This window comes from Mchenga conophoros, linkage group LG5 (genome assembly GCF_057382185.1).
Source record: "Mchenga conophoros isolate Kocher_MC1m ecotype Shallow Benthic linkage group LG5, M_conophoros_male_GT1.1, whole genome shotgun sequence".
Taxonomy (NCBI): domain Eukaryota; kingdom Metazoa; phylum Chordata; class Actinopteri; order Cichliformes; family Cichlidae; genus Mchenga; species Mchenga conophoros.
Genome location: NC_140530.1, coordinates 35,388,207 through 35,402,022, shown reverse-complemented (window position 1 = coordinate 35,402,022; position 13,816 = coordinate 35,388,207). Strand labels below are relative to the sequence as shown.

Here is a 13,816-nt window from a genome sequence, read left to right as displayed (position 1 = left end):
AGAAGTCGGTGCTTTTCAGCTGTGGCAGATCTGGAAGCCCAAGAGGTAAAAAGAGAAAAGCAGTTCTAGTCAAAAAAAAGAGGCCAAAAGGTTGTGGATATAATGCCAATATGCAAACAGATTCTTTGAAAATGAGTTTCCTGTAGATTGGTTTCTATTTTAATAGAACTCATGACTAAATTTTCCAAGAAAATCTAAAAGGATGTGATGTTTATGCTCGCTCCTGAGCTCCTTACCCCAATGGACCTTTGTGGGCAACACAAGCTAATGTGGATTTAAAAACAGAATCTGCTAATCATGAATGTCAACATGCCAAACAGCTCAGACTGTTTGGCATGTTGCAATTTTGGTCCACTGTTCTTTGCAGAGGTGCTTTGATTCAGCCGTATTGGAGATTTTTCTAGCATGAATGAACTGTTTAAGGTCACACTAAAGCATCTGTCCTCCTGGGAAGGTTCACCACTGTTCCAAGTTTTTTCCATTTGTGCATAATGGGCTTTGCCGTGGTTCACTGGAGTCCCAAACCCTTAGAAATGGCCTTTTTAACCCTTTCCAGACTGATACATGTCATTGAATGTGTTTCTCGTCAGTTCTCGACTTCCTTCAGATTGTGCCATGTGTTTTTGAGATCTTTTAGCTTACTTCACTTTGTCAAACAGCTTCTGTTTAAACGAGAAGATGGAATAACGTTTTTCGCATAGGGCCAGCTGTGTATGGATAACTTATTTCCCTTAATAAATGAAATCATAAATTAAAAACTTAAAGATAATCTGAGTAGATACAAAATTATCTATTGTTTATTTATTTTTAATGATCTGAACCATCTAAAAGTTTGTTAATATATAACACTACTTAGATGACTATAAAACACCACAAAAAATGTCCATAACACACATTATCGTTAAGCGTGTTTGGTGTGTGCAGAGTGGAGTGCTTCTCCTTTCAAATGTGTCATGTCTCCCAGCTTAACAGATTGTAGCAAAGCTACTAAGAAGGTCAAACAGGTGAGCAGGATCAGCTGTGTGGGCAGAGAGAGTATTTAAAAAGTTTTTCGTATCTCTATGTTTTTTCCTTCCACTTAATGAAACTTCATACAAATGAGGTTCATAGTTGCATATTTTCACAGAAAAAATAATGAACCCGGGCTTATATGGCTTAGTTAGGTGGTTTATTTTAATCTCCTATAAATAACAGGTTTTTCAAACATGTGGTCATTCCACGGTTTCAGGATATTTAGCACCAGTGTGACATTAAAGAAAGCAGTTTTTTTCAGGTACTTGCTAAAATCCAGACAGTGCAGGCTGGAGGTAGGAAGACTCATTCAAGGCGGCTCGACAACGCGAGCTCTTAACGAGACATCCTGCAATATACTAAGCATTCAAAACGATGTTCACGTCAGTTATGGAACGCCAGGGTTGACATAATGAATTGATTAAATACACCATTAAATAATTATTTAAATGTGTCAATAATTGATTAATTAAATATGTCAAAAATATTCATTTAATTAGTTCCCATTTAAGTTAATTCTTACCAATTTTAATTAATTATTGCCACATTTAATAAATTATTTAATGGTGTATTTAATTCATTCATTACGTCAGTCCTGGCGACCCATAGTCAGTGATTATGCTTTTTGATATACTGCGCATCATGCAGATAAAGACCACTGTGCATAATGAGTACCTTTGATATGTTTATTGCTAATAATAATTATCTTTTTGTTAAATGTGAAAGGCTTACTGTGTATTTGCGTACTTGAGTAAAAAGATGTATTTCCGTTCCATTATGATTTGTAATTATACTGGTGACGCGGTTTGGTTTTTGTTGTTGGTAACTGTCGACGGCCGAGTGATGGGGCATAATTCTAACGTTTCAGTCGTTCCGTGAAGGCAGCACACCCCTCGTCCCGGGTGAGCGGCGTCACAGCAGCGCTCTGTCATTTCCACGGATAAATTACGGACTGTCAGAGCCGTCCCGTCCCCCGTGCTGTTCCCTGGCCAGGATAATGCACGAGAACGACCGTTAGCGCGCCTCTTTCTGCTCGTGCACACCGATGAGAACACCTGCTCTTTAAAATTACTCGGTTTTAAATCCAAACGGGAATGATCTTTCCGGGGGGAAACATGCCCCTCATCTCGGTGACTTTGGCGGTGCTCGCCGTCGTCCTCAGCACTTCTCAGGGTAAGATTGTAGCTTTCCATCCAGGCCCCGCCGCTAGCTAACGGCAACGGAGTAACGGTTGATCCCTGCCTCCGTTTTTTTTTCCTTTTCTATTTCCCCTTTCTTTTCTGCGGCACTGCTGCTTATTTATCCCGCACACCGAGCCGCAGTCACCGTGATCTCAAAGCGCTTTTGGCTGTTTAATTGTTGGCCCGGAGCCTCGGTGTTTATTTTAGGCCTAAATCACTGGAACTAAACGCTGTTCAGCGGACACGTTTAGCTTTCACTGGCTCCTTTATGACGGGAACTATCGTGCAGCAGTTCATGTTTAAATGAACTGAACTGCCGTTGCTCGTTAAATCTACTATAGTTAGCGGAGAACCGGGAGCTAGCTAGTTTTGACTCGTGCTTTACCGTTAAGATACCTGTTCAGGTGAAAATCTGATTTATCTTCATGTAACTCATGGCTGATACCGCGCTAAGGGACTCAGACGTGTTTGTACATACTGGAGCAAAATTAGAAGTGTGTTAAAGCTTAATATATCAATAGAAATAAAAAAAAAAAAGCTTTATTTCATATTTAAAAATAATAATTAATATTAAGCATTCATATAGAAAAATGCATATATGACCTTTTAGTGGAGTTGGGTGACGTATAAGTTGGCTGATAATATACAAGCTTTTTGCATTTAAGCAAGAGTTGTCCACATGTAGTCGATGCAAAGAGTCTTTTCCAAGTCTTTATATATTTTATACGCAGGAAATAACCTGGTATATCGCTATTGTTATATATAGTGTCTAATATGTGGTAACACAAAGCAAAAAAAGATGTTTTCTCCAGCAGAACTGCTCAGACTAGAGTTTAAAGACAGTGCTGGAAGGCTAATACTTAAAACTACTTTTTAATATAACTTAAAAAAAACTGTATGAATGCACAGATAATACCAGGTAGTATATATATCAAGATCTGAATCATTTTTGCGCTTTTAGATCTGCATCAGCTGCTGCCTGGACTCTGTGTAGCATAGCAGATTCAATGAGCAGTATACATCCCTGTGCACTTTATGATCTGGCTTCCTGGCCCTTTAGACAGCCTAAGGGGACTACAACATTGACATATTTTTATATATAAAGCTACAATGCTCCCTGCTTATCTGTGAAATCTCCCTATCACTTGCAAACAGCTGTTCTGTTTGATTTTCGCTTGTCTTCACGGCACCCAGGATTTCTGCAGAACCTGGTAGATCTTAAAAAAATGTCAGATAAAGCTGAATTACGATCTATCTCTGTGATACGGTTTAAAGCACTGGTGAAATAAAGATTAAATATATATGTGGTTTATTTTTCAATCCCCAAGTTTGCATAATATGTGACGTCACGGTGGCCACGTCTGTCTTTTTATACAGTCTGTGACTCAAACTCGGGCTTAAATTTAAAAGTTTAAATGTTTATTGCCGTAGTAATTGCAGTTTGTAGAATGAACTACACTGTATTGTACAGACCACGCTGGTTTAAATGGCGTGGACTGATTAATACAATCAAGTAAAACTCCTGCCAGTATGATGTGTTAAACTTTGGCTCATAAAGTTAAATTAAAACCTCTTTAAATGGTTTCAAGTACAGAATATTGTAACAGAGGTAGGATTCACTGCAGCCGGGCTGCTTCTGTTACTCAGCAAGTTAAGCTGTGTCGCAGTTGGCCCAGTGGTGCTTTAGAGACGGGCCACACCAGTGCAAGCATCTAAATGATGCTAACAGCAAACAGTAATAGATTTTTTTTTTTTTTTTTTTTTAAATGAAAGCTTGTATAAAGCTGGACAACTTGCATTGTCAGGGCTAACACTCAAAGGTCATGAACCAAATTTAGTGTCAGCTAGTTCAGGAGCCAAGTCTATACAAGTCTTGGCTCGATACTGTGGCCTAGACGGCCTTTGTGAAGTTTCCATCAGTTTAATGTGCTCTGCTCAGTATGGAAAAGCAGCTCTCTCGGGCTAAATGTGTCATCTTATTTACATACGGGCTGCAGCTCGGGTTGGATGACCTAGTGTAATGTTTCTGTGTGGAAAACAAAATCACGAGTACTGTAGTAAAGTTATGTTTTTTTTAAAATGTGAACACAGTTTTATTAAAATGCCTTTCATTTATTTAAGCGTAGCACACATTGGTTGTGTTGTAAAACTCTTGGTTTTGCAGTATGTGAACCAGTCGTGTGTAGTCAACCCCCCAAAAGCCAAATGTGAAGCAGAAAAACCCAGAGTGTGTCGGTTTTCTCCCAGGTTCCACATGAAAACTGATGGATAAAAAAGCAGTGAAGCCTTCACAAACACACTGTGACCTGTAATTTAGCGCTGCCTTAAATTATACGATGTGGAAAGGATAATCATGCGTTCGTTTTTCAGCTTAATTAAGGGCTTATAATGTGTTTATTCTTTGAGGAGACAGCATGTGTTTCGCAGGTTTGTGTGAATCATCATTTTTTTGTAAGCCTGTCAACTGCGGAAAATAAACTGAGTTTTCTTTCATCCAGATTTTGTGGTGGCTGTGTGTGGATCTTCCTTAATAATGGCAAAAATTAAGGCCTTAAATTAACCGTTAAGGTCAGTTTTCACTCAAAAATGCCAAATATTTAATACGTACTTCATATTCAGATGAAGGACTTTGGTGCTTTACCTCGTCTTTTAATAGAAGAGGTAACTGTCAGATTTACTGAGAGTGAAAGTGATCTTTAGTTGCAGTCATTCAGGTCCTTTAAATCTCCTGGGTACCTTCCAGTACTGGAGCCCGAATCAGTTTTCAGCCTCTGCCACAGGGAACTGCTGAATAATGCATTGTGACTGTCTGGTCTGGAATAAGAAAAATATAAGAAAGAAGTGCCAGGAAATGTACAAAATACATATTTATGATTTGCTCGAGGCAACCCTGAGCTGGATCTGTAAATTAACAGTCAGGACTTTGATACAAACAAACAACGGCGTGTCAAAAAGGAGAGATAAAAAGGAAGATAATCACTTTAAAGAGCCATGTGAAGTAGCGCTTGCTGTTTTCCTCATTTCTCTGCTTCCTTCCATAGCCAGTTATTTGATCACTTCCCCTGTTGTGTCATCCTCCCTTTCACTTTGTGTTGCTCTTGTTGTTTTGCAGTCAGTGGGAACGAGCAGTGTCTGTGGTATGTGGATAAAAATGGCACCTGGCACAACGGCTTCGACTGCCCTCTCATCACGTTCTGCTGTGGGAACTGCAACCGACGCTACTGCTGCCTGGACGCCTTCAAGATGATCACGGAGAGAGAGCAGAAACGCTGCATGCTCTTCCAGTTCAGGTGGGTGTAGACGCAGCAGCAGGGGCTTCAGGTTTATTACTTATTTATTCATTTACTTGACACCAAGCGTCACGGTTTGTGTTCTCGAGTCAAGGCAATCACTGCAGGAGCTTTTTATCCCCTCGAAGCATGGTTTTCCACAAAGCTCCAACTTAGATTCCAGACCTTAAGCATCGACGCTCAGCTTCTGGGCAACTCTCAGAAAGTCTGTGAAATGTCATTATTTCCAAATAATTTGTGACACTTGGTTAAATAAACTGAGAAAGGAGGATTTGCAGATTGTTAGCTTTAGTGCAAACCTATAAAATGTTGAAAGTGAGAAACAGTATTACTGAAAGGATTGGGATGGGGCCTTAAAGACCGGAAAGGTTGTGTAAAGCCACGAAAACAGCTAATGGATCGATCAAAGTTTAGGATAATTAGCAATGGACAGTTATCCTAGAAAAGCTGAAACTGTATACTCATCCATCTTCTTAGATGCTTATCAAACTTAGGGTTATAGTGGGGGCTGAAGCTGATGGCTGCTGACATAGGGTGAAAGTCCATGTGCACCGTCACACGCTAATGAGTTAAATCTATGCTGTAGGTCAGGGGTGCCCAATCCCGGTCCTCGAGAGCTACCGTCCTGCAGCTTTTAGATGCATCCCTACTCCAACACAGCTGAATCAAATGGTTTGATCTCTTCAGCATGCCATCATGTTTGGCAAAGGCCTGATAACAAGCCATTCATTTGATTCAGGTGTGTGGGAACAAGGATGCATCTGAAAGCTGCAGGACGGTAGCTCTCGAGGACCGGGATTGGGCACCCCTGCTGTAGGTGCATCGTAACCACAAACTTCTCTGAAATCCCACTTTGTAACCTACGCTGTGAACCTCTCTGGAAATGTAACAGCCCACAGTGATTATGATTGGCCGGTTCTGTACTGTCGTCGACTCCTGTGCATTTCTGGCTAATTCTTCACTGCAGTTTTTCAACATGAATCGTCACATTGGTATAAGGAATAATAATCATAGCCACAATATAAGGATTCACAGATGTCAGGAAATTCCTGGAGGTAGATGGCTGAAACCATCAGAATGAAGTTGAAGAAATCTACGCAGAAGTGGAAAAACTTGAGGGAGAAATACTTTCAACTCTGGAGGGAACAAAAAACTGACCTCAGCCAAGAGAGGAAACCCAGGACGGTAAAAGAACCGTGACAGTTTATTTGTTTATGTCATGGCTGGCACCGCATATTAAACACTGTGACACAACCACAAGGTAATCAACACATAAAACACCACGCAAATGCACAAGGGCTGGACATGGCGTCGGCCACTTATGTGGATTACATCGTAGTGAGAGACAGACAGCCACGCAGTCTCACATCCACATCTATAGGCCGATTTAAACCTACAAATTAACCTAACGTATCTTTGGACTCTGAGAACACACAGGAACCGTAGAGGAAGCATCTACTTATACGCTCTCATGGCACTGCAAACAAAAGGATATTGAAAATGGATGTTAGCTGTAGATTCATAACTAAAGCCAAATGATAACACTTGTTAAAAATGGTAAAATGTAGGACACAATAATTGTAAAACATGTTTTCTGTGTGTTGCAGTGAAATGGAGTAAAGTCATTACACCTTAACTCTACTTAGTTACTTATTTGGAGCATTTAGCTTCCTCCCCTGGTTTTCAATCAGGAAGTAAAAAATGTAGTTTAGAAGAAAATTAACAAGTAGACCTTTGAGTTTGTTTTTCACACAAACCATAACAGAGTCAAGAATGCGCAAGTAAAAGTCCTGCCACAAACACGAAATGACAAAGGGGTTAGACTTTGTTACAAATGTCACTGTGTCCCCTCTTGTTGTGTTATGTTGGGAACAGCTGGATGAGGTTTATGATCATGCACAGACTTGTGCACGGCCTGTTCTGTTGACTATAATATCTGGTCAGTGGTGGCTCATCTTTCTGTGAGTCTCCTGTAATGAGAGAAATCATTTAGCTGGGAAAAATACTGATGCTAGTCTAAGCATGTTTGTATCTGAGGCTGCAGCATGACAGTTTTTCTCCACTGCATTTTAAACCAGTCGGCACTGTTCAGCACCCAGCAGATAACGTGTGGCTTATTGAGCCTGGTGGGAGATCAGATCAGTGGGCAGAGGAGGCTAAGATAAAATGGAGGGCTTTGTTGCTTCTCTGAGATCATGAGGTGGTGGAATCGGGTCGAGACAGAGAGGTGGAGAGTTTGAGGCATTTGCTGGGATGCGACGTTGGGGTCAGTCTTTGCTAAATCGAAAGCTTCACATCACAGCCACCTCGGCTTTAATTCCCTCCAGAGTGAGTCATAATTAGCAGCACAGAGGGGGGAGGAACAACATGAGGCTGAATGATCAAAGGAAGAAATGAATCCTTTTTAACTTACATCCTCCACTCTTCTTCTCCTCAGCCCCACCACTTTAGCTGGAATTGCGTCTTCCATCCTCCTCTTTGTGGCCATCATTGCGACCATGGTCTGCTGCTTTATGTGTTCCTGCTGTTACCTTTACCAGAGAAGGCAGCAGAGGGGCAGGACACCTTATGATGGTGAGACCTCTCGTTGTCATGTCGATGTCTATGCAGACGACCATGAAGTATGGATTTTCCTTCGTAACTGTGCGATCTTCTTCAACCCACAGCTCAGCAGATCCCCATGGCCAGCTACCCGGTTGAGCCCATGTACGACGCTTATGGTAAACCAATTTGCCCCTCAGAGTATCCACCCGTTGGTTACCCTATGGCGCCCCAGTATCCTGGCATGCCTCCACAGTACCCAATGATGCAGCCTGGACCGTACGTACCACGCCCCATGGATCCTGCATACAGCCAGGGTAAGACCTGCATAACTTCCCTCAGAGTGAGCTCACATGGCTGCAGGGTTTCCTGGTCATGTCAGTATATGTCAAATCACAATCAAGAACAAAAACTGCTTTTGCATGTAAAGCAAAAAATGATGTGCCAACATACTGTGTACGTGGTTCTTTGGGTGATCACCTGATAATGTTTTTTTTAAATATTAGAGACTTTAGTGCAGTTCACCCCAGCATGTGTTGAATTTTGTTCTGTCCAATGGTTGGACATTGTCCTCTCTGATTAGGAACATTTCCTCCCTCAGAGGAGAACTGTATAGTCTCTTCACTAGTTTCACATCTTTGCTACTTTCACAACATTGTGTCATATTTTAATAGTGAGTCTTGCTAAATTTGAGGACTTTTCCCCTAATGCTCCCAGCCGATTAAAACTTTCACTAATCCTTTGAACAGATTGGGACAATTTTCCAGCTGACTTGTGTTTAATCATGTTTTTTTTTATTCTCCAGCAACTGTTCCCATAAACTGTAAAATTTAGCATGGATGTTTTTCGTGCCCTCAGTATGAATATTTATAACTTTGTTTTCATCAGCTTCATTAAATCACCAAATACATAAATGTCAGTGACATTTAAAACTCTCTCTCACTCTTACCCTGTCACTATTTTGGTTTCCCAGCCATGTGTATTCTGTGTAGTTGTAGTCTGTTTCATGAACATGCCTAGCTCTGAGCTAAAATACTGGTATAATCTGGGCAAAAACTTCTAGATTTACAGTGAAAGGCTGACTGTGTGTGTGCATGTGTGTCTTCTTTTTCTACTTGTTTTTCAGCCCCACCACCGTACTCTCCACCTCAGTATCCTGGTCACTGATGGGCTCCTCTTCACGCACACAGCGAGACACTACTGCAGCTGAGCAAAGGGACTGTTTCAAAAGAAGGCAGCAGCACTTTCTCCCACACACAGACACACACACACATGCACACACACGCAGATGCAGTTAAGCACACAGTCACACGCTAAAATAACCGCTACGGCTCGATTAGCAGTGGGTTGCCTGTGAAAGAAAACAGGAGGCACTTTAAGTTCTGTTTTAGTTGTTCATTTGCAGCGTCGTCCTACTTTTCCACAGTATTAATGTAAATCAAAGTCTGTCCTGCAACCTGACGCCTGACTCCTGGGCAGGCGTCACATGATCCTGAAAGCGAGGCGACTTCTGCGTCTTGGCGCTGTTTCATCAGCCTCGTGATCTGAAACACTCACCTCAGTGACAGGTTGTCGCCAAAAGAGAGTGCTTGTTACCTTCTAGAAAAGAATGCTGTCCCTCTTTATTTGGTAAAAGAAAAAAAAATGTTTTACCTCCTCCCCCTTGTTAAGTTTGAATAAATTGATAACTGCCTGTGGTTCCATTCCAGGTAATCTCTGCCACTGATCCACTTTCTCCGGTTATCATAGCATCACGTGCTTCTTCTTTGTCTTTGATGTTTCTAACCAGAGGTGTGGACTCGAGTCACATGACTTGGACTCGAGTCAGACTCGAGTCATTAATTTTATGACTTTAGACTTGACTTGAAATAATGTTCTAAGACTTGTGACTTGACTTGGACTTTTACACCAATGACTTGGGACTTGAATTGGACTTGAACCGGTTTACTTGAAAAGACTTGATATTTTACCCCAAATATAAAATTTAACATGCATATTATATGGAGATTGAAAATGTGACGTCATTCACGGGTAGAACCGCAAAGGATTCTGGGAACTCGTGGCAAGCGGTACTAGCGCACGCAGGCTTTCAATTGAAACCAGTCACACAGCGATAAAAAGAAACACAAAAATGTCAAGAAGCTGTTGTGTTATTAACTGCAATAGCTGGTCGCATGACAGCCACGGGAAGCCGACGGGTAAAGAGATCGGTTGTTATCGGATTACGTCGTTGAAGAGAAATTGTTCAGCCATGTTTCCGAAGTAACAAAGAGGCGACTGGATTGCAGCCATTCAAAGACCAATTATAACGTCCCAGAACACTCCAGCTCACAGGTTAGTCTGCTCCAAGCATTTACACAAAGGTCAGTCTGCTGTTGTAGTTAATGCGTCATTTTTCTTAACATAATTGGTGATATAGGTTACAAGCAAGTCTGGCGCTGAACAGAAATTGTCGCGCTATGCTCCTTTGTTTATTGTGCATAAATAGTGAATTGTCCTGACACAATATTGTGTTTCGCTTCTGTTATTATGGTACACTGATAAAAACATATACTTTTATTCACAGGGTAAAACAGTTGTTTTGTATCACTAATTGTCCAGTGCGATTACAGCATACAATATTATTGTCACTGCTACATTTCTGTGATGCTACCAGAAATTATTTCCACTGCTAATTAATTACTGTTGAGCTCAAAGGTCCTATTAATAAACGGTTAACGAATGTGTATTTATGACGACGATTTGTGAGACTGGTAAACTTATGATACGTACGATGGTCTTTACTTTCTACACGGTGCATTTCAAGGTCCTGCACCCATCCGTCGGTAAACTGTACCTGGGCTTGTTGCAGTGACCGGAAGTTACTAAACTTCATGAGTGTATGCACTCACTCCAAGAACCGTATGATTATAAATATGCATATAAATATGCTAAGATGAGATAGCTGACTTCATCTAACTAGCAAATGTTTTCCAGGCTACGTTGGTGATGCAGTTTTTTTTTAAATTATATATTTTTTAAAATATCATTTATTTATGTATGATATTTTTGTCATGCGATTTTAAAGCCGGTCCTACAAGCGCATCCAAGAATAACATGCAGCTTATCTCAGAACTGTCGGTGAAAATTATTCTTGGAGCTAGGTTTAATTGAGCTGCATTTTAAAGAGGTGCAATTTCACAATTTGTGTATATTTTCTAAGTTCACTATTTTGTATGTGTTGAGAAAAACACAGATTTAAAAATTACATGGTCTAATATTTACATTTAGCATAACTGCAACATGCTTTTTTTCGTTTTTTTTTTAAAAGACTCGAAAGGACTTGAAATTCAAAATTTCAGACTTGTGACTTGACTCTGACTTTTACACCAGTGACTTGAGACTCGACTCTGACTTGCCTGACATTACTTGAGACTTGACTTGAGACTTGCAAAACAATGACTTGGTCCCACCTCTGTTTCTAACTAAGCAAAAAAATAAATAAACTGGAAAAAAGGGATCCACGTTTGATTGCAAAAGTGATGTTTGGATCTAAGGCAGGTGGCTTTATAGATCTAAACGGTTCTCCCAGTTCTTTGTAAGAAGCCCTTTGTCAACTGTTGGTTTGAACTTTGTCTCGTCTTTCTAATATCTGACACAAGTAATTACTTTGAAGTAGTTTATTAGTGGCACCCTTTTTTACGATCTCAACATCAGCATGCTTCCTGGTCAAAGATACCTGTCCGCTTCTGCTTCTTTTCTGATTTTAAAATAAATTAGAAATTAGTCTTGATTAATTCCATAGTGACGGGTAGGGTGTTTCACAGTGAAATCCGTGTTAACGTCTATTCCTTCTAACATATCAGGACGGGAGTTGCAGGTCACGCTGTTTGATTAAAATAAAATATCCCGCCTTACAGTAACTAACCATGGGAAAAAAGAGATTAACTATTTAAATGAATATTTTGTAAATCTGTTCTTCAACTAAATATTTTATGATATTGTAACGAGTTATTTTAAAACCGTGTATTTTTATTGTACCATGAGATATGACGTTTGGCATCTTTCCATTTACTATTTATTACTATTTAAGTTACCTTTAACTGTGAATGGGTTCTCACCATCTGGACTAAGCTACGAAGCCAAAAACGACTACTGCTGAAAGATCCCCTCTCTTTAAAGGACTCGTTTGACATTTTGGAGAAGGTGTTTGCTTTCTTGTTGACGGGTGCACATTTTGTTTTTGTTTTTTGTTTTTTTTGGGTTTTTTTGTTGCTTTCCCCCCTTTATTGGCACATTTGATATATTGGCAAAATGTAGTTATTGTCTGTAATCCTCTGCTTAAAAACAAAACAAAATTCTACATTGAATCAAGCAGTAACATTTTCTGTAGTTGTATTAATTTTGTGCTGCATAAATACATGCAAAAATAATTAAACCTAAAAGACTTTTTAATAAAGACTTTTTGGCTTCCTTAACACAGGTGTTGCAGCTCATAATGGTGTTGCTCATCGTAACTGCTTCCTGGGTACGTCAGTTTATTTGAATAAACTTGTACACTGATTATGTTTTAAAAATGTGAAACAGTTGCCATCAAGCCACAACAAAAAAAAAAAAGTAGTAAAAAGTACATTTATCTTGAAATTTCGAGGCCTTGTAGTTGCAGTAAACGGTTGAGCTGTTGGGAAATGCACTCATGTGGTACCCACCACACTCTGCTATCAGGTCAGTCCCTTTCTGCACATGTGTGGTTAATTATAGGAGAAGCAAGTGGCCGATAGCCTACCTCAGCATCAGACTAGAAGCAGGGTAAAGGTCTTGGTTTAAAAAAGAAACTTCCTACCGAAACTTTTAAAAAAATCTGAATGCTAGCACAGGGTGTTGCACAGAATAAACATATGTTAATAAGTGTCAGGCACTGTTTCCAGGCCTTGAGATTCGATTCTGGGGGAGGTGAAGTCTGTTTTCCTCTGTCAGCGTGAATTTCTCCTGATCATAACCTCAACATGTTCCCATCCGTAACCCCAGCCAGTCGTCCTCTAGCCGTCCACCTGCCAGCTCCTGGCTCTAACAGCCTTCTCATCTGGCTTTAAGTCGGCAAGAAAGCAGACGGTGGATTTCCCAAAATGTCAAACTGTCCTTTTCAATTTGTCCTTGCAGGTTTGGGCTCCAGTGAGGTCAGGGCCCGTAACCTGTAATCTCCTTTAGCTTCGAGGGCATCCCTGATCCTTCTTTAAAAGGTTCGAATTGGAAAAACACGATGCCTCCTAATAGGTGATCCCTGGATTGTCTTTTCAGGTGTAGTGTATTAAGCAGCTCAAACATAATGTTAATGCCTGAGAGCTAATATTACTGTCACAGCTAGTCTGCAGCATAAATTACTCACTCCGATGCCGACGTCCAAGTGTACAGATTTGTCGAGCCTTTGTAAAGCACAAGGAAGACGCTGGGATTTTCTTTGTAAAGATGCTTTCATAAGTAGTTTGATATAACATCAGTGATGTTTCTGTTCATTTGTGCTTCTAAACCAACCAACTCCATGAGTGTGTTTTAATGACTTACATCAGGTTCAGAGTCTAGGTATGGCTTCATGTCTGTCGTCATATGGATGGTATGACACTGTAAAATAAAGTGACTGGAAAATGTTTATTTCTTTTAACATAAAATTTAACTTTGGAATGTAACAAATTGCTCTCTGTGTTTCTTTCTGAGTTTAAAGAAAGAAGTGTGATTTTTATCTACAACACTGGCCACTAGATGTCTGCATTCACCCCCAAAACAGCTTAAATGTGGCGTTTGAAAGTGTTTTATATA

The 13,816-nt window shown here is 40.3% G+C and overlaps 1 protein-coding gene across 1 annotated transcript; it reads left to right on the top strand.

The window, feature by feature from the left end:
• The first annotated feature begins 1,864 nt into the window (after window positions 1-1,864).
• shisa4 (shisa family member 4) lies at window positions 1,865-13,690 on the top strand. The gene is made up of 5 exons (XM_085275116.1): window positions 1,865-2,184; window positions 5,305-5,482; window positions 7,920-8,056; window positions 8,149-8,340; window positions 9,150-13,690. The coding sequence occupies exons 1-5, from the start codon at window positions 2,106-2,108 to the stop codon at window positions 9,188-9,190; spliced, it is 627 nt and encodes a 208-aa protein (XP_085131242.1). The 5' UTR covers window positions 1,865-2,105; the 3' UTR covers window positions 9,191-13,690.
• Window positions 13,691-13,816: the final 126 nt, after the last annotated feature.

What these genes read in the sequence shown, in the direction of transcription:
- shisa4 (XM_085275116.1), top strand. Translation starts at nt 2,106, where the DNA reads ATGATCTTTCCGGGGGGAAACATGCCCCTCATCTCGGTGACTTTGGCG. An exon ending in TGCATGCTCTTCCAGTTCAG is followed by an intron (nt 5,483 to 7,919) that starts GTGGGTGTAGAC and finishes TCTTCTCCTCAG; the next exon opens with CCCCACCACTTTAGCTGGAA. An exon ending in GGATCCTGCATACAGCCAGG is followed by an intron (nt 8,341 to 9,149) that starts GTAAGACCTGCA and finishes CTTGTTTTTCAG; the next exon opens with CCCCACCACCGTACTCTCCA.